The sequence below is a fragment of the Alligator sinensis genome, unplaced genomic scaffold (genome assembly GCF_000455745.1).
Source record: "Alligator sinensis unplaced genomic scaffold, ASM45574v1 scaffold203_1, whole genome shotgun sequence".
In the NCBI taxonomy this organism is placed as follows: Eukaryota; Metazoa; Chordata; order Crocodylia; family Alligatoridae; genus Alligator; species Alligator sinensis.
The window spans coordinates 1,979,604-1,998,529 of record NW_005841949.1 but is presented as its reverse complement, the minus strand read 5'-3'; the positions used below and the strand labels follow the sequence as shown (position 1 = coordinate 1,998,529).

The following is an 18,926-nucleotide window of genomic DNA, read 5'->3' as shown; positions in this document are numbered from 1 at the left end:
TTTCATGTGTATGGAGCTCTTGTCTTTACTGATCCAAAGTCAAGCTTTGCAGTAATAGTTTTGAAGTTAGATAGCTCTAAAGTAAAACAGCTGGACACCACAGTATAGAACAGAAGAGTGAACAAACCAGGACATTCTATGAATTGGCCATGAAGAACCAAGGGTGCCTGGGGAGGATACAGAAGAAAGGGACCTAAGTCCTCTTCCCATTACGAATTTTTTGTGGAATGGGCTTGAGTCAGAGACCTTTTCTCCCTGTGGTCCTCCAGACTTAAGTTTCATAGGTTAAATAAATGCTAACTATGGGCATTTTTACAATGTGCTCCGGGAGGTGTGGTGGGGCGCTTTAATTAGTGAGCTGCACTAATTTAAAGCATCCAAATGTTACATGTATCAGCATCTGCCACGCTGAAAAATGGTGGCGGGGCACTTTGCACTAAAGCTCATTGAACGAGCTTTAGTTCAAAGTGCTCCACCACCATTTTTCAATACAGGGATGCTGATACACGCGATGCAGGAGGCTGCTGGAGCGCATAAATTGAGTGCTCTGACATGCTGAATTTCGAGTGCCTTGGAGCCAGCTCCCTGCATACCTATAGGAGCCCTCAATACCTAATATCTTTAAATGTGCTTAATAACTCCTGACAGACAAGGTTCCTTGGGTGAATCTGATCTCTTTTATTAGACCAACCCAAATAGTTGGAAAATAATTATTAAGCAAGCTTTCGGGTTCAAAAACCCTTCGTCAGGCTAAGGAAGTTTCAGCAGTTGGTGTGAGCTCTTCCTGGATGGAATGAAAAGTAAAGAAGCCAGCAGCTGGGCTGGTATGCATAAAAGACAGGTAGTCAGTGAAAATGTAGATTGAGGAGTCAATGGGTGAGAGAAGGGGGATGAAAGTGGAGAGATACCTGGGAAGTCAGATGTCAGGCAGGTTACAATGTGTCATAAATCCAATGTCTATATTTAGTCCATGATTTTTAGTATCCAGGAGGTTGATGAAGTGGAGTTCATAGGCTCCTCTCTGGGAAGTATTTTGTAAGCTTCCTTTGAGGATCAGGACTGAGAGATTGGAGAGAGAGTGGTTGTACCAATGCCCTGATGGAAAATACGTAGAAGACACCAAACAACAACTGCGCACCAGAATGAACGCACACCGGAAATCTATCAAAGACAGAAATACCCAATTACCAGTGGGGGCACATTTCTCACAAGAAAACCACTCTCTCGCCAATCTCTCAGTCCTGATCCTCAAAGGAAGCTTACAAAATACTTCCCAGAGACGAGCCTATGAACTCCACTTCATCAACCTCCTGGATACTAAAAATCATGGACTAAATATAGACATTGGATTTATGACATATTATAACCTGCCTGACATCTGACTTCCCAGGTATCTCTCCACTTTCATCCCCCTTCCCCCCCGCCGCCTGTCTCTCACCCATTGACTCCTCAATCTACATTTTCACTGACTACCTGTCTTTTATGCATACCAGCCCAGCTGCTGGCTTCTTTACTTTTCATTCCATCCAGGAAGAGCTCACACCAACTGCTGAAACTTCCTTAGCCTGACGAAGGGTTTTTGAACCCGAAAGCTTGCTTAATAATTATTTTCCAACTATTTGGGTTGGTCTAATAAAAGAGATCAGATTCACCCAAGGAACCTTGTCTGCCTGTGTCCTTAGACCAACACGGCTACAACCTATACCCCTTAATAACTCCTCTAACAGGTTCACTGTGTGTTTATCACATACATGTTAAATCTGAATAAATATGTATTTAATGATCATTATTATTTCAGCAATCAGTTATTTCTATCCTGATGTTGAAGTACAGAATTTTTATTTATTAGAAAATAATTTATAACCTCTGTCGTGAATCAGAGCAGCCACCAGGCACAGACGCGTGTAGGTTACAGGAGTTTGTTTACTTACGTCGCCTAGATAGTGATGGACGACGCAGGCGAGCCTTTGTTCTGTTACAGCTTCGGTTATAGAGTTGAATATACGCATATAACTTCGGTTACAGAGTCGAGTACACGCACGCAGTTAGGTTACAACGAGATAACGACGGACGTGGCGCCGGGAACGTACGGTCGCGCTTGCAAGACTTTCTACGTCAATATTTTATGCTGACGGGGCGATTGATTGGGAATTGATCAATTTCCCAATTCTCTGGTGACAAGCACAGGTGTTTCCTGTGAGATCCCCAGAGCTCTCCGACTTGGGCGGAAACCGTTAAACTATTTATAGGCAGAGGTGTTTGACAGAGATGCCCAATCGTGAACCGTTATATGGAATCTTTAATTTTTTGGCAGGTGGCAGCTCTTTGTCTCCTCAAGTTACAAGGTAGTGGGTTAGGTTTCTCTACCTGTTACGTGTGTGCTACGTGTGAGGAGCTTACGTTTATCTTTGACCAATTATATATAGTTTCCCCTAGCATTTTATTTCAGCTGACCAATTATCTACAGTACTCCGGCCGCGTTTTGTTTCAAGGAATTTTTGGCAGGGATGTCTTTTAACCCTTAGTCGTCAAAATGAGGATGATTTGAATGGTATCTCTTGCTCAGTGGCATGGGCACAATTTAACTGGGTTGTGACAACCTCAAACCACAAGAAAAACCCAGAAGAATGCTATGAATAAGCATATTGATCAGGTGCAAAGATGAAAACCTGATATATTTCCCTTGTAGTCATGGAGTTGAAGGGAGTCTATCATCTCTTGCATGTCATTATGACTTTTCCAAAACCAGATTGGAATTTCAAACTGATGATTTATATCTTTGAGTACAAGCAAAATTTTATTCTAATTAATAAGAAGAGCGGCTCCACTTCCTTTCAGACTTCTTTTAATTATTTAGATGTTCTTCCATCCCTGCTTCTGCAGCAGGGCACATTTTTTTAAGAGACAAAAAGGATTATGTAAAATGTCAAAAAGAACTCTGCACTGAGAACTTAGAGAGATTTAGTTACATTAATGTGTACCCATATATACATGCATATATATTTAAGGAGGGGTAAATGGGTGTGGAATAGAGTTAGGTGTTTTATAAGTGTCACAATATGGAGCAGATATTGACTATGGTGTTCAGTACAGCAGTGGAAAGTGTTCAGATACTGTGGTCATGAGCACAGAATGAATAAGAATCGAGGCAGAACAGAACTGGCCTTCAAACCAAACTGATAACTGGGCTGGACAGTCAGGCCAATATGCCACTCCATAGAGTGGCATATTAATAGATCCTTATCTGGCAATTTTCTGTGAATAAATGTGTGCACAGATCTTCACAAGAGACAGGCCATTTTTCTGTTAACATTAGGGGAATTAATTTCCCCTGAAGTACAGGGTACAGCAGAGACTTCAGTATTATTAGCATTGCCGGTGATGGGGATTTGGTTTAATGTGTCACTACTTCTTCTATGGGACCAGTATTAGCTTGATGGTGATAGTGATTAATTATGATCATAGAGCACTCAGAATAGTGTCAGGAGCTTCATAGATAAATGAGAGTCATGTTCCTGTCCTGAAAGGCTTAAAATGTAAATATAAGATGCACAACAAGGGGAAGGGATCGCAAAGCATTCTAGTACAGATCTGACTTTAGGAATGCATTTGAGAACATCAGTTCATCCCTGTTCAACAAGGCCTTGAAATACCTGCTTAAATTTAGATTCAAGCTTAAATGCTTTGAAAAATAAGAATGGGCTTTTGACTCAAAGCCATAAAGTTCATGTCTTGCATGTCCTCAGATGTTTTCTTAAGTTGTTGTATTCATAAGTACACTTATATATTATTAATTGGGGAATTAGCGAGGTGGAATAGAATTCAAGTTATTTGTAAAGATCTAGAAATATCATCCAAGCTATGTCTTTAAATGTGCTTAATCCTTCTGCTTAACATCTCCAAGTTATTGTCTTTCCTGTTTATCCACACAGCCAAAATGCTTTTCATCTCATGTCTTGATTAACACAATATCACTTACTCTGACTGACAAATGCAATATTGCCCTGCTTGTACCTATCAAGAAAACTGCTGCAAATATAACTTGCTAGCCTGCTGCTTTGACTGCATCCTTCCACTGGCCTCGTCTCTTTGTGGTATCAACCATTAGTTACTTGTCTTCACTTTCAAGGTCCTTCACAAACTATCCCTTCCGCACCTTTCCCCTCTCATTTAGTATACAGAGGTGTAGCAGGTTGTCTGTTCATATAACACAGTGAACTTGCCCCCAGAGTAGACAATATAAACCATCAAATCACCAAACACACAGTACATAAACAAAAAATGGTTAACTCATACCCTTCAGTCTTTTCCCAGACCTGACCCTGAGAAAGTTCCTTGGCTCAGTAATAATAATGCTGCTGCTGCTGACGCCACCGCTGCCACTGCTAGCCTTATAGCCTTCTTCTCTCAGCTCCCTTCCCTGGGAGCTGTTAACTTTCTCTGGGCCAACTCATTATCCCCATCAGCTGTCCCAGTTCTCCCAGGCAGGCCTGCAACCGTCTTTTCCCTGCCTGTAGCTGGATTGCAGCCCCTGAGACATACAGCCTGCTACAAGAGGTCAGCTCATTTGAGACTGACCTCAGTGCCAGCCTCTGTTGCTCACTAGTCTTATTTTCATACAGACACCTTCCTGCTTTGTTCCATAATACCCGCTATACTTGGGAAGATCTTCCTTTAAACATCTATGAAGATTTCTCATTGCTTCCCCTGCTTCTTCCCCTTCCCCCGCCCCACCCCTGCACAAATGCTCCTTTGCCATGATACCTGCAAAAACCTTGGAAACAATTAGGCTGCTATTAAACTAAAAATACTGCCCATCACATTGTCCAGCATTGTCTCATTGTGCCTCTTCTTGTCTGTGCCTGCCAGTCTGTCCATCTTTTATCTTCATATTGTAATAATAAATAACAGTAATACAAAGATAGAAAGCTGTCATGGCTTCATCTGTTGCTCTTTTTCTCATTGTTCAAGGCAGGCTAATGAGTTTTTTTCTGTGTGACATTCAGCAAGATAAATGTTAAATACCAGGAATTTTGAGTTGAAAACGTTGGACGGGAGGAAATCTCAGTGCAGAGCTGCCATTTTTAACCTAACCTCTGCCTTCGACATTATAAACATTGTGCTGTACCACATTTCAGGGGAAAGGAGTTCGGTCTAAAAGAACAGTTAATTGATAGAACTTCACAATGGAACTTGTAGAAGTTAAACAAACTATAGTGCAGACAGGATTGTCAGTGCTACGCTATACTCTTGACTTATTGCAAGTGCAATCCCAGAAACTCCCTCTTGCCTCTTCATATACCATGTAGTGCTCCCTCCTTCTCTTTCCAGCTGCTCTAGTCCCTGCCTTCAGTCTCCAGGTCCATGAAACAGTTGGAGGATATAGATGGCTAAGGATGTAGAACTATCCTCGGAGAACTGATTCCTCTCACCTTTGTAGTGTATGGCCTGCACTGCATGCAGAGTTTGGCTGGGGAAAAAGTGATGAAGTGTTGTTGCCTTGAGTGTAAGTTCCTCTTTTTCCTCAAACATGAGGCAGCATGAAGATCTGGGTGAGATCTGCCAATCACTGACATAATTCTGAAAGGGAGACATTCAAGGTGACTTATTCTCATCCCAAACAATAGAAAGACACTGAGGGTCAGATTCCTTCTGACTGTAAGTCCAGTGAAGTCACTGATATTACATAAGAGTTGAAATGGCTTGGCCAACAGACAAGATGTCTACCAGAATCAGGCTGATACCAGGGGTAACAAGGAAATGGAGAAAGTGAAAGCTTGATCTTCTCCAACAATGGTAATTTCAAAGCATGAATAAGGATTATTTTCTTGGTAAGAATGATCAGCTCAGAACTTTTTTTAGTTTAATCTCAGAAGTCTCTCTGCAGTGCTTGTGTCCCTAACATAGTATGGAGCACAGAGTGCTTGAGAGAGTGTAGAGACCATTAGAGATGTCATGTTGTGCACGGACCTTTCAGGGTTATTGCTCAATTTCTTTGAGGTTCAAGATGCAGAAGAACACTTAGAAGCTGAGGCCAGATACAGAGATTGGAAAGGCAGAAGCTGAACATGTTAGAGATTCCCACCCTGCACCGGATTCTTTTTCAGAGTTATGGAGTCCTGGGTGTTCTGTTGTTTCAAACAAAGAGATATAATTGACAGGGATAGTCTCTTGTCTCTAGCATTATCAATATTAAAATGAATGTGTCTGCTTGGATTAAATTATGTTTTAGGATCTTAATGGAAGTCTGGAAGACATTTGGTTACTAGTAGGTTTTTGTAAGGCTGAACCTTTCCCAAGAGTCTTTTTTATTAAATCTAGACTGGCTGAAAACTGTTTTTGTCAAACTAAAATGTTATATTGGGCAGGCTAGAAGAAGGAAAAGGAGAAAGACATGTTTGGAAGGGGAAAAGGCAAGGAATAGAGGCAGTTGATGACAGATATTGGAGCTTATATGGTGATACATACATCTTATAATTGGACTGATGATTTAGAGTAAAGGCCTCAATAAATTAATTTAAAGTTGCCAATTCCATTCACTTTTGTCAGTCACAATTCTAAATTTGTGACCGTGATTTTAGGGGTTTGGCATCACAACAAAACAGATAAATTCCATATTGATCTCCTCCTAGTGTAGAAACAGTGGGCTAGATTCTCAGCTGGTATAAATCAGTGCAGTTCAATTAAAGCTACTAGGGCCAGGGTCATTTACTCAAGCTGAAGATCCAAATTTATGCTTACTATTGACTCAGTACAGGCTTTGAAACTTTGGCAGGCAAGATGGAGATAGCAGATCACAAATGGAATTTTATGTACAAACCAGATAGCCAAATACATAAGAACCGGTAGTAAGGGAGGATTTAAGTAAACTAGATGTAAGAAAAGTATGTTAAGAAGGAAATCTTTGCTGCATGTTTTCCCTGTTTTAGGGTCCTGATGATTACTTAAAAGAATAGATCTGGAAACAGCACAATTAATGAACTAAAGGTCAAAGTTTAGTCTGACACTTTCACCTCATGCTGATGGATTTTTCATTTTCATTTAGCCATTGAAATACATTCCCTGCTGCAATTGTCTATCCATAGTCTGTGTCATTATTTAGTTTATTTTCCTCATGAGCTGACAAGTCTAGTGATATAGGCCTAACAGCGGTATTTCCATTCCCCAGCCCTAGGGAGTCCAGTCAGAGGTAAAGTCCTCAAGCTCCCAGAAAAAAAAGGGAAGTAGAAAGAAGAGTCTAGTAGGTAGGGCATAAGGGCTATAAAACAAATGGCTTCTACTCCTGCCTCTGCTGCTGATCTGCTTTGTGAACTTGGGAAAGTCACTTTTCCTCTCTGTACTTCCAGTTCCTTTTGTTTGCCTTGTCTTCTTAGATTGTATTCCCTTTAGGTTGCAGATTATCTCTCATTTGCATGTCTATGCAAAATCTAGTGCTGTGATCTTGGTTGGAACCTCTACCATACTACAAAGAAAAAATTGATAATGAAGATTGCTCCCCTCATAAATATCTACTAATGGCTAACCTAACACTGCAAGGAGGATCACCAAACCAAATGGAAGAGCAGTAAATATGTTGTAGTCTCTAGCATAAAAAGGTGGGAGTTGTTAGTGGACTGAAATCAGGATCTCCTTTCTGAAAACTTTTTTCTCTTTTTTGTAAAAAGGGGAGGAAACACTCCTTTCCTTTGATCAAGTAACATACCGTCCCCTGTCACACATGTCAGACTACCTCCAAGGCATGCAGTTATTGAGATGTGGGAGAAACTATCAGGAATACTATAATAAGCTCAGCCTTTCCATATCAGGTCCACACCATTCATGGGGACAGAGTAAGCGATCTGAATGCTTTTGGCAGTTGAGGTAAACTGCATACCCTTGAGAGAGGATTTTTTTTTCCTTTCAGCTGTGTGGGACCAATTAATTCATGCCATTTGATACTTTCTGGGTTTCACAGCTCAGCTTCAATGAAATTACTTGTCTGCCTTTGGCTTAGGGAAGAGCAAACCTGTATTTTAACTGAAGTCTAATCACTGGTATTCAACTACTTCCATCACATTAAAGGCTGATTATTGGGGAACTGCAGACAGACTTAACTGGCAGTAGTTATTTACAGAGCTCCAAGCTTGGCAAGCAGAATGCAGGTGAATTACACCACATAGCAATCAAAGTCTACAGATATTGAGGGCCATAATGCCCAGTGCTGCTTTCCCAAAACAAACAGATCTAAGAACCTGCATGTAATCACTTTGGGCCCAATCTTTTTCCCATTAAAGTCAGCAGCAAAGCTATCACTGATGGTAATGGGAACAGGGTCAGGCTCCTAATTGCAGTAACATATCCTTAATGAGCAAAAACTTGAGCAATTTCATTGGCTGTCATAGTGCTCATACAAATAAAGCTCAGGTTGTGCATGACCCAGTTGTTCTCATTATTTTTATATGTGGACTGTGTGCCCGTCTCTGCTCCAAAAGGCGCTCTCGGGCAACTCTTACGCGGGTGGCTAACCGGATCTGCCCCGCTCTCGCTGGGGAGTCCCCAGAACTCGCCGACCGTGGTCGCAGCTGGGCCCGCAGCAGGGGGGTCCCCCTCTCTGCTGCCTCCAGCGCCAAAGCGCCCCTGGGCAGGCTCTCACGGGGCTCCGACCTCCCCTACACCCCGGCCAACGCCACCTTTGGTCGCGGACCTTCTGTTCCTTGTCCCCGGACGAGGACTGGACGTCAAGGGCCCTCTTTGCCCTTGCGGCCTTCTTTCCCGATGCCCCGCCGGCGTCTCTGCCTGGGCTCCCCTGGTTCCCTCACCGGGATTCCCGCCGGCTCTATCCCGGTTCCCTCACCGGAGTTTCCGCCGGCTCTAGTCCGGTTCCCAGCTCTCCCAGCCTCCGTCGCTCCCGGCGCTGCTGCAGCCTATTCAGCCCACGGCCAAGGCCCCTTGCGGGTGCCCGGTTCCACTCCCGGGTTTCCCCCTGGGCTTCACGTCCTCTCGCAGCGCGCCCCCTCTGCCTTCAGGGCCGCGTTTTATTTCTGCTGAGCAGCGCCTCTCTCTGACGTCACTCCACCCCAGCCGTATGAAAGCGCGGCTAATGAGCCCCGCAGGTGGTTCCCCGGCCTGCACGCCGCCACTGCTCCCACCTCCTGCGAAGCATAAGTGAGTATTTCCTCTGGCTCTGGGCCGGGGTCTCCCTCTAGTTCCGTTGTCCCTGGGACAGACTGCATTTCAGAAACACAATACCATAGGACAGACTGTGTTCTTTAGGGTGATTATTTAACCACAAGCTAAGCTTTGTAAAGAAACAAATGAAAACTTTGGCTTTCTAGTAGGGATGTGCAAAACAGGCCCTATTCGATTTGGATTAAGATTCGGCCTGAATCGGGGACTGCGATTTGATTCGTTGATTCAGATCACTGTCCCGAATTCGATTTGGCCCAACCTAAATCTGAAGATTTGATGCTGATTCGGACACAGACACAGCTTTAAATGTTTTTTCAGTACAGCTCGTGAATGCTGTGATGCTGTGGCGCATGGAGCGTCCCAGAGGAGCACCCGCCTCCCCGCCCCGGTGTTTGGCAGCAAACCCAGAAGTGGACCGGAAGTACTTCTGATCCACTTTCGGGTCCACCGGGAGCGTGCTGGGGGCCCCCCCCCCTTGGCTCAGCAATCAGCTGCAGGGGGACCCCAGGTGCCCCCCCCCCGACCCAGAAGGCACTAGTCACGAAGCCAGGGGAGCACGGGGAGGGGCCCTGCACGCTCCCTGGCGGACCCAGAAGTGGACTGGAAGTGCTTCTGGTCCACTTCTGGGTCTGCTGCTGAGCACGCTGGGGAGCACCCGCGCTTCTATGGGACACTCCATCCACCCCAGCATCGCAGCATTGACAAGCCACTTGCTACCTAGAGGTATGTAGGCACAGCTTTAAATGTTTTTTCTGTGTCTGAATTGCCGAATCTTTCCGAATTGATTCGGAGGGTTCCAGTTCGATTTGGAGAGATTAAAGGATCCTCTAATTCAATTTGGATTTGGAAATTCGGCCACCAAATCGGACCAAATCTCTGCTGAATCTAATCAGTGACCAAAGCTTTGCACAGCCCTACTTTCCAGTGGGTGCTGTGTAACATCTCGTAAGCCAAACTGCTATTGCCCAGATAGGTACGTCATGTGATCTGTTTAGGAAGCTACTGCAAGATATAAAATTGATCTTTCCATTCAGTCAGCCAGGAATCCCTTGCTGTATCCTGCTCCAATCAACATTTTCTATCACATTCCAAGGGCACCAATACATTCTCACAATGACTTCTAACAAATTGCAAAGAACTTAACCAGTGTGGGTACTTTTCTTAAAAATGGCAAGCATTTTTTATGAACTCTATTACTAAGTGTTCCAGAGTCGTGGTATCCAGAATTATAACCTGTATAATCTGAGTTTAAATAGAAATTCTCTATTAAATTCACTTGTAGTGAAATGCTCCTATTAATTGCACTTCAGTTACTTAGCATCTTAATTGTTCAGGGTATAAATGAGGTACTCCTTTTCCTTGTGTAGCTTATTTACATATCAGGGTATCACACTAACCTTAATTTTCATTTGCATTGATTCATAGTCTTTCTGATTGCTCCACTGCTTCCTAGAAACAACTGTCACTGATATACGAATAAAATACAACCCTTTTTACATATAAAAGGACATTTTTTATCATGAAAAAAATGGAAATATGGAGTATCTTGATATTCCTGTCTTTTGCATGCCACATAACTTGTTATTACGTAGCAAATAATTCATGATAATTTCTTTTTGCAGAAATATTTATAGACTGAAACATCAGGTGAAAAATAGTCAACAGCTTCTCATTCAGAATGTAGTTTCTAATGCTAAGTGCTGTTATGATCATTGTGTTCTTCAAAAGCAATTCTGCAATTATGTTTACTAACTTCCTGCTTACAGTAGCTAACAGAACTGGGTTTGTGAACTTGGTTCCAGAACCACTCTAGAAACCGAATCGTCACAGAATCATTCCCTATAAATAGAAATGTATAAAGGAATAGTAGAGAAGTAATAAATCTGATTGTATAGGCCAATTTCAAGACTAATTTGATATCCGTGTTTTTATCAGAAAGCTGGGGTCATTGGATCTGATTTGGATCATATATGCCCCGATTTAACTACTCTGATTACAGCAGAGTTAGTCTTAATGTACATAGGTGTAAGTGAGCAGAACCAGGCCTAGAATTTAGAACATGTGTTTGTTACCTACAAAAGGGTGTTTCTAATTTAGTCTTGATGTGTCTGTTTTGTTGCTGCAGCCCTTTCTCTGTGGAACCCTCCATTGGGACTCTAGGGATAGGGGAAACCATGCAGCTAATGGTGGAGTTTCAGCCTCAGAAGATAGGTGACCACTCCAAGGACCTGATTGTGAACTATGACACAGGTAAGTGCTGTGCTGTGACCTGTACAAGTGCTCCATGTAGTAGAAAAACAAAATATTGTTAGAAAAAAGAGAGGTCAGGCTAGAAGCATGTTTCCTAGCAGTTCAGTAAATATCCAAAATAACATGAAACTTGCTTTTAAAAAATACTGTCTTTTAAAACTCCAAACATTTGATGGTCTGAAAATGGACATCTGAAGGATCCAGACAAATATATATTTCTTTGGTGTCTGCCACGCTGGGGTCCTTGTCCATCACAGTGCTTCCTTGGTGGTACTTTAGTCCTCCTCCTCCTCAAGTTCCCCCTCAGTGGCCATACCAAGATCTAAATGTAATTTTATCTTGTCAGAGTTATTTAAACAGAAGCAAACTTGAATCTAACCAGTGACTAAAGCAGGACTGTCAAACTGGTGGCCCCTAGGCTCCCACCCAGCCCCCACTCTGCCCACTCCCCCCTTTCCCCCTCCATCATTCCAGTGATAGCAATAGCTAAAGTCTCCAGGCTCCAGTTCCCTTCTCTAGCTTTTTCCTGCCCTGGCCCCTGGGCATGGCAAGCCAAGGCAATGCATTCCACAGCCTAGGGAGCTGAAGAAGGGGCCTTAGAGCATACACACATGGCACTGTGCAAGGGGGATTATGGCATGCAGTGCAGCAACAGGGAGAGCCTCTGTATATGGTGCAATATGCTACTGTGGTAGGAGGAGGAGAAAGAACCATCTGGATGTGTGGTCGAGCATAGTGGTGTGGGGTATGTCTCAGGGGTCCATGGTGCAGTGTAGAGGTGCAGCCAGGTCGTTTGTGGCCCAGGGTGGGCCTGGCCCACACTGGTATAGCCCCTGCTGAAAAGTTGGGCAGCCTCAGACTACAGGCTTACTGGAATGGATTTCTTGAATATGAAACCCTACCCTCTCTCTTAACCTTTTCCATTGCATGTCCTTTGCATTTACCTGCATTTACCTTCCTCATGTCATCTGCCAGATGCCTCTCGCACCAAAAGTAGTAGGTTGAAGTAGGCCAGAGTTGAGGGCTCAATACTCTGCATTATCACCTTACAGGATGATGCTCATCATCTCACAGGATCAGGTTCAAAATGTGGTGTCAATGTGAATAAGAAGCCAAGGTTAGAAGTAAATGTGATGTCAATTGTAAGAATCAGCCTCAAAACCTACTTTCTAGTCTGAATACCTTTACTTAATATTACACAGTTGCTAGTATACTTGCTGAGAAGTGTGCAGCCTCATTCTGGGAAACTGTCTTCTGGTGATGTCCTTCAAAAGAAAAGCAATCACAATTCCAGATGGAAAGCAATGCAAGTGCCTCATGTATGTGTTTGCCATTTTCATTGCTTGCTTAATGTGAGAATAAGATGCAGAGGGCCATACCTTTCACTGGTGTGAACCAGAGCCAGCTGAGTTTGGGAGTGGGTTTCTAGGCAAATGTAGGGAGGGGGTTATATCCTGGTGTACTCAAAATGCTGATGCTAAAAATGCCTCTATATTTTACGAGAGATTGCAGGGCCATGAAGCCTTACTTCATGCCACTTTTGCATGTAATGTATTTGATTTCAAGAGCAGTAACACGTGATTTCTACCAAGATATCACAAGTGAGATCAGAATCAGAGCTTGAATACCTAGATGGCTTGAACAGAGTGTCAGTCTGATTTTTAAAGGACCCCATTCACCTAAACAGCCAGCTTGGGTGGTCTCATTATCAGTTCCTACCAAAGCATATGGACCTCTGGGATTGACCTAGCACCTTATAGCCCCAAGAGGTGCTTAATCTTTACTGGGGCTCAAGTTCATTCAAGGACTTAGGTGGAAGGCTGGCAGTGTACCTGTCCTGTAGATAATTACTGGACACTGCCCCCCCCAATCACAGTGTTGACCAGTGAAGTGTGTGGACTCTACAATACTTTCTTCCCAACGAAATTTGGCTTCCTGCCTAATCTCTTTCCTGCCAAGACTTTGATGTACAAAAAGAAAGGAGAATTGATTCCAACAGGAGGCAGTAAGTTTGTCCTGCTAGATTCTGCTAGCCACCAAAAGAAAGGCCTGTTGGCTTTACCCTTATGAGATCCTATTGAATACTCCTCCACCCCTACACTCCCACCCCAGGCCTCTGTGTGACTGTCCATGTTCAAACTCCGGCTCTGGCCGTGATGTCAGCTGGGCTCCAGGTTACTAAGCTTTGCCTGCACAAAATTCCTAGGGGTGGGGGGAGGGAGGGTCATGTCAGGAATCCCTGGCAGTCCATCTTCTATGAAAAATCAAAAAATACGGGCAGCTTGGCTGCCTCATCTGTTTCTGGTTTGAGTTCTGTTGTTTGCCGTCTGGCAATCTCACTCTTCAGTTCTGACATCTTATATCCTCCTGATGGGGCCTCCAGCCTATCAGGGATTGCGCTTTGTGTCTAGCTGCTGCTCGGCATCCCTGATGAAAAACCCCTATGCTGCCTATTGTGGCTGTGGGGCTTACCAGCTCCCAGGGCGAAGGATTCCCACAACCCTGGTTTCCAGCCAAGAGAACTTCCCTCCCCAACCAGGACTTCCCCTGCCATGTGCTATTCAGTTTGGCCCAGTGGATCCCTCCTGGTTAGCCAGGAGCACAAATCTAGTGCTGCAGCACTTGTTGCTCCTACCATCTTTGCAGCTGCTGTAAAGAGTGTCTGCCACCATGCTGGTAAAGGGAAGGGTGCAACTGGGGAGTTATTTTCTCCTGCCTCACTTGCTCCGCCATACCCCACCATAGCTGTCAGTGTGACAACTTTCAGTAACACTAAATTAATTTAGAGAGACACTGATTGAGAAAGAGAACAAGGAAATAATTAAAGGATTATCTCTTTTGCTTTGTAGCCAACAAATAAGTAAATGGATCCTGAGATTAAATGCTTCAATTTCACTTTAGCTATTAATCAGACTCAAAAGTCACTTATTGCAGGTATAGTATGGAGCACTGGAGATTACATTATGTAGCCTTACGCAGTAAACCTTGGCTAATTTGCACTATGCTAAAGCACCATCCCATCACTCACTCTCAAATTAGGTGCATCTCTCTTATATAACTGCACAAGAGTCTGTTTGCTCATGAAATACCCAGTCTAAAAAACAAAATAGCACTTATTATACTACTATGCATTTTCCATGCTTTATTAGAGGGGTGTCAAAGATGCAGCCCATAGACTGGATTCCAGCCTGTGGAGCCTTGTCATCTGGCCTTTGGTGCTGCTCCCAGGTCTTAGACTGGACCCACACAAAGCATGTGCCAATGTGGACCCTAAGCACACTGTATCAAGTCAGTCAAGCACATGCTGTATGTGATATGCACATTGATCCAGTCTCATATGCTGGGTCTGGCATGTGGAGTTGTTTTGTTGGCCCGTCAAGCTCACAGCTGGGTCACATGCTACTCATCTGATTGGTGGGGCAGGATGAGTTTGATATGCCTGCTTTATTGTCTTTTCATTTACTCACTGTGACAAAAAGAAGCAAACTCCCAAAGGCCCAGTCTCAGTACTGGCCCATTCCTTTTGTCTATGGGTAAACCACCCACCTCATTCATCTGCCATGCCTTGTTGTAAATCAGTCCAGATGCTAATTAGGCAGGAGGCTGCCCTTCGAGTGCTCTGATGTCCAAGGGTGATATGTACATGCTCCAACCCCCCCTTAACATGTCCCATGTGTCACAGATAACACACTTAGTTTGGTAAATCTCTGGCTTGAGGCTGGGCCAAACTCAGTGCACAGTTAGGCCTCTATCACACCACCTTGTTCTGGGCCACACTCACACCACCCCTCTCTCACTGGGGCCTCTTTCACTCTGCCTGTTCTCACCTCTTTCACACTGCCTGGCCTGGGCCCCATTCACCCTGCCCTGCTCCCTTGAGCGACCCCGGAGGGCCATCAGGCTTGACTGCACTCCTTGACCAGCCCTGGCACAGCCTTTTGTGTCTCTCCCATGACCCTCATCTGAGCAGTGGCTGGGCGATTAGCCAAACTCCGGGCCAACTTCACCCCTAGCCCTTCACCAGGCCACTCCACCCTTCTCTTGGGCTAATTTTATCAACACCCTCTCCTCAGGACTTCTCCACTATGCTCCCTCACCAGGGCGTCTCCACTATGCCCTCTCACTAGGGCATAGGGTCAAACACGCACATAGGCTCAAGTGCCCCTACTCGGCGTGCCTGGTGCACCACTCTCATTAATAACCCACTGGATGATGGATGCTGGGGTTAAGGTGCCCCTACCCACCTTTCATCAGGGAGGTAACTGGCCTGGCATTTCTTGGGGATTCCCTCGCCACAAGGAGTCCTACCAGGCCACCCTTCCCTGGTGGGGTGCAGTTTCTAGACATGCCCAGGACCATGGGCAACTGGTGCCCGTGGGCGACTGGTGCCACCTGAGTCGGGGAGGGGGCACTTGCTCCCCCAGCAGTCAGTTAGCGACCTGAGGGGAGGTCCCCCCCATAGCCAATCGCACCAACGAGGGGGGGTGTCCCCCATGGCAGATCACATCAACCCAGAAGTGGCAACTTCCAGGTGGGTGCAATGGGCCATGGGGACTGCTTCTCTTGGCACCATGGGGCTTCCTCCTTCCCCATAGCCCCAGCCTTTACCTCCAAGATGTTCCTGGAGCAGTAGCACCTCCGGGTGATGTTACTCCCAGGACAGCTGACAACAAAATGCCGCCTCAGCCCTGAGAGCTGGGCTCTAAAATGGCCATCTTAATCAAACACCTGCCAGCTACCTGCTCCCTCCCCTCAAGTGATGGAGCACTGAAGCTGCTTTGTCATACTCACTAACTCTCAAGTATCCATAATTCTCAGTGGATCACCCAATTGTTGGCATGATTTAAACAGGGGTTACTAGATGTTATCATAGAATCATAGAAAATTGGGGTTGGAAGGGACCTCAGGAGGTCATCTAGTCCAACCCCCTGCTCAAAGGAGGATCATCCCCAACCAGATCATTCCAGCCCGGGCTTTGTCAAGCTGGGCCTTAAAAACCTCCAAGGATGGAGATTCCACCACCTCTCTAGGTAACTTGTTTCAGTGCTTCACCACCCTCCTAGTGTAAAAACTTTTCCTAATATCCAACCTAAACCTCCCTTGCCACAACTTGAGACCATTGCTCCTTGTTCTGTCATCTGTCACCACTGAGAACAGTTGAGCTCCATGCTCTTTGGAACCTTCCCTCAGCTTCTCCTCAGAAGTCATGTGCCCCAGCCCCCGAATCATTTTCATTACTCTCTGCTGTATTCCCTCCAACTTGTACTCATCCTTTCTATAGTAGGGGGCCCAAAACTTGACACAGTACTCCAGATGTGGAACATAACATAACTCCAGATGAGTTATGTTATTATTTACTAATTGTTAACATAGAGCCAAATCTCTCCTTAGAGTCACTTAAGCAAGCATGAAGCTTCTCAGTGAGGGAGCAAGTCATGATTTTGACTTGTAATAATTAATATGTACTTAATAATTAATAGGTGCTTTTGAAAATCCAACCCCATACTGAAATGAAAGAGGTTTAACCCCTGTGAGAGACACAGAAAATCCCAGTTCATCACTCTGTATTTTAGGCCTGACTTTCTGTGGCAGAGAGTGGTTTGGAAGGGACTTTGCAATCTAAACACTAAAAGGTCTCCTTCAAGACTTGGACTTTTATAGACAAGTTTCTGCCTGCAGCATATTGCTCTGGGAAATTATGCCTACAGGGTTAAAGCTGTCTCAATATAAAGGTCTAGCATGATGCTTGTATACTAGTTACTCAAAATAAGCTTAAATATGTCATAAATGTTTCATATGACTTGGATGGGGGATTAATTGCACTCTCAAGCCACATCCAGACATACAGGCACGTGCAGTTTGTGGCACCACAAATCTTACGCGGGAACGTTAAAATATGCTTACACTGCAAGTTTGCGGTTTAAGGCCAAAATTTGCTACCAGGAAGTCCTGCACAAACAGTGCATGTGATAGGAGTATGCACCAGAAGACTTGGAGGCTTGATCCTCCAGGGAGACACTCTGGCTGCCAGCCAGAGCATCTCCACTTCTGCAGTTGTGCCCGAGCTCCTCCAGCATGCTGGGAGACGGGAGGAGCTGGATGAGGGCAGTTTGCCCTGAAGCAGGACCAAAGCACATGTGCAGGGGCATGCACTGCAGCAAAAAGTAGTGGAACAAATTTGTGCTGCTACTCTTATGGCTGCTGCAAGTTCGCACATCTGGACGTGGCCTCAGAGTTTAACCAAGAATGTGCTTTTACTTGAAAGAGGATTGATGCTTAGTCCTCTCAGTACTTGGTACTGAGAGATCTAGAGGGGTTCACTAGCAGTCCCAGTGTCTGTGGGGCTTCTCTTACTAATACATAAATGTCTGAGAGTAATTAGCAAAGCCCTACTAAGTTTGCTCCCAGCCTGACAGATGCTATATATTTATCAGTGAAAAAGAGTAATCACTTAGCTTATTTTCCTTTGACAGCCTTGGAATGCTGTGAAATTTTAGCAAAAGGCTCAGGGTAAGCTCTAACTCACTTCAGTGGGAGCAAAATTGGAAATAACGTGCATTAGTTATGACAGTTATAAAGTTGCTTCTTGTAGAAAGGTTCTCTCCTTGGATGGTACCTTGTGGTGGAGAGGTTTGTGTATTTCAGTGACCCTCAGCGCTATGTCATCTGGAGTCTTATACTCCTAGTAGGGTCTCCCATGGTGAACAGGTTTGAGGTGCAGTCCCAGACTAAGCATAGTCCAAAGCTCTGAAGACCCCAGTGGTGGAATAGGCGTACTTGAAGACCTGCTGGTTCTCTGCGGCTTTGAAGGTGGATGAGGGATGGAGGTCTCTAGTTGGCTTGGATATCCTTGCCACTGGGTTCAAGGCTCCTTCCTATCAATTTCATGTGGCTGCTGTTTGTGCACCAGCTTCCCCACATTAAAAAGATGTCACACGCAGGTCTCTGCCAGGGATTGTTAACTTTTCCCACAAGCCAAGTCCTGTGGCAATGGATGAGTGGTGCTGGGGACAGGAATAGTGATGTCTGGGAGTCCCTAGTTACAAATTTGGATGTGGGCAGTGGTCATATGATGGTTGTTAGGGCCGTGTGAAATTTTGGCAGCCATTTCGTTTTGGAGGTGTTTTGGCCTGTGTTTGGCCAGAAACACCGAATCCAAAGCAAAATGGAAGGTTCCAAAACATCTCCAAAATGAAGAGAAACCATCCAAAACATTTTGGGAAATTTCAGAAACTTTCAGAGTTTTGGAGCCAGGTTCGCAGGGAAACAGAAACTAAGAAGAGGGAGGGAGCAAGGGGGCGGGGGGGGGAGAAAAAAAAAAAAAGGACTGCTCGCATATTGGCTGTATAGCTGGCCAGTGTCTGCAACCTGTCCCTGAGGTCTATTCCAATCCCAGTGCTTTGGGGGAGGGATGGCAGCCTGCTGTCATCCTGTGCACAGATCTGGTTGGCCGTGCTCCCCAGGAGGAGCCTGGCACAGCCTCGCAGTCCTCCGGGGGGGGGGGGGGG

The 18,926-nt window shown here is 44.9% G+C and overlaps 1 protein-coding gene across 1 annotated transcript in view; it reads left to right on the top strand.

The window, feature by feature from the left end:
* Positions 1 to 18,926, top strand: part of HYDIN (HYDIN, axonemal central pair apparatus protein) — a 438,260-nt gene that overhangs the window by 87,450 nt on the left and 331,884 nt on the right. The window contains 1 exon segment of the mRNA XM_025199799.1: positions 11,294 to 11,418. Within this exon segment, the coding sequence (XP_025055584.1) occupies positions 11,294 to 11,418 (125 nt within the window).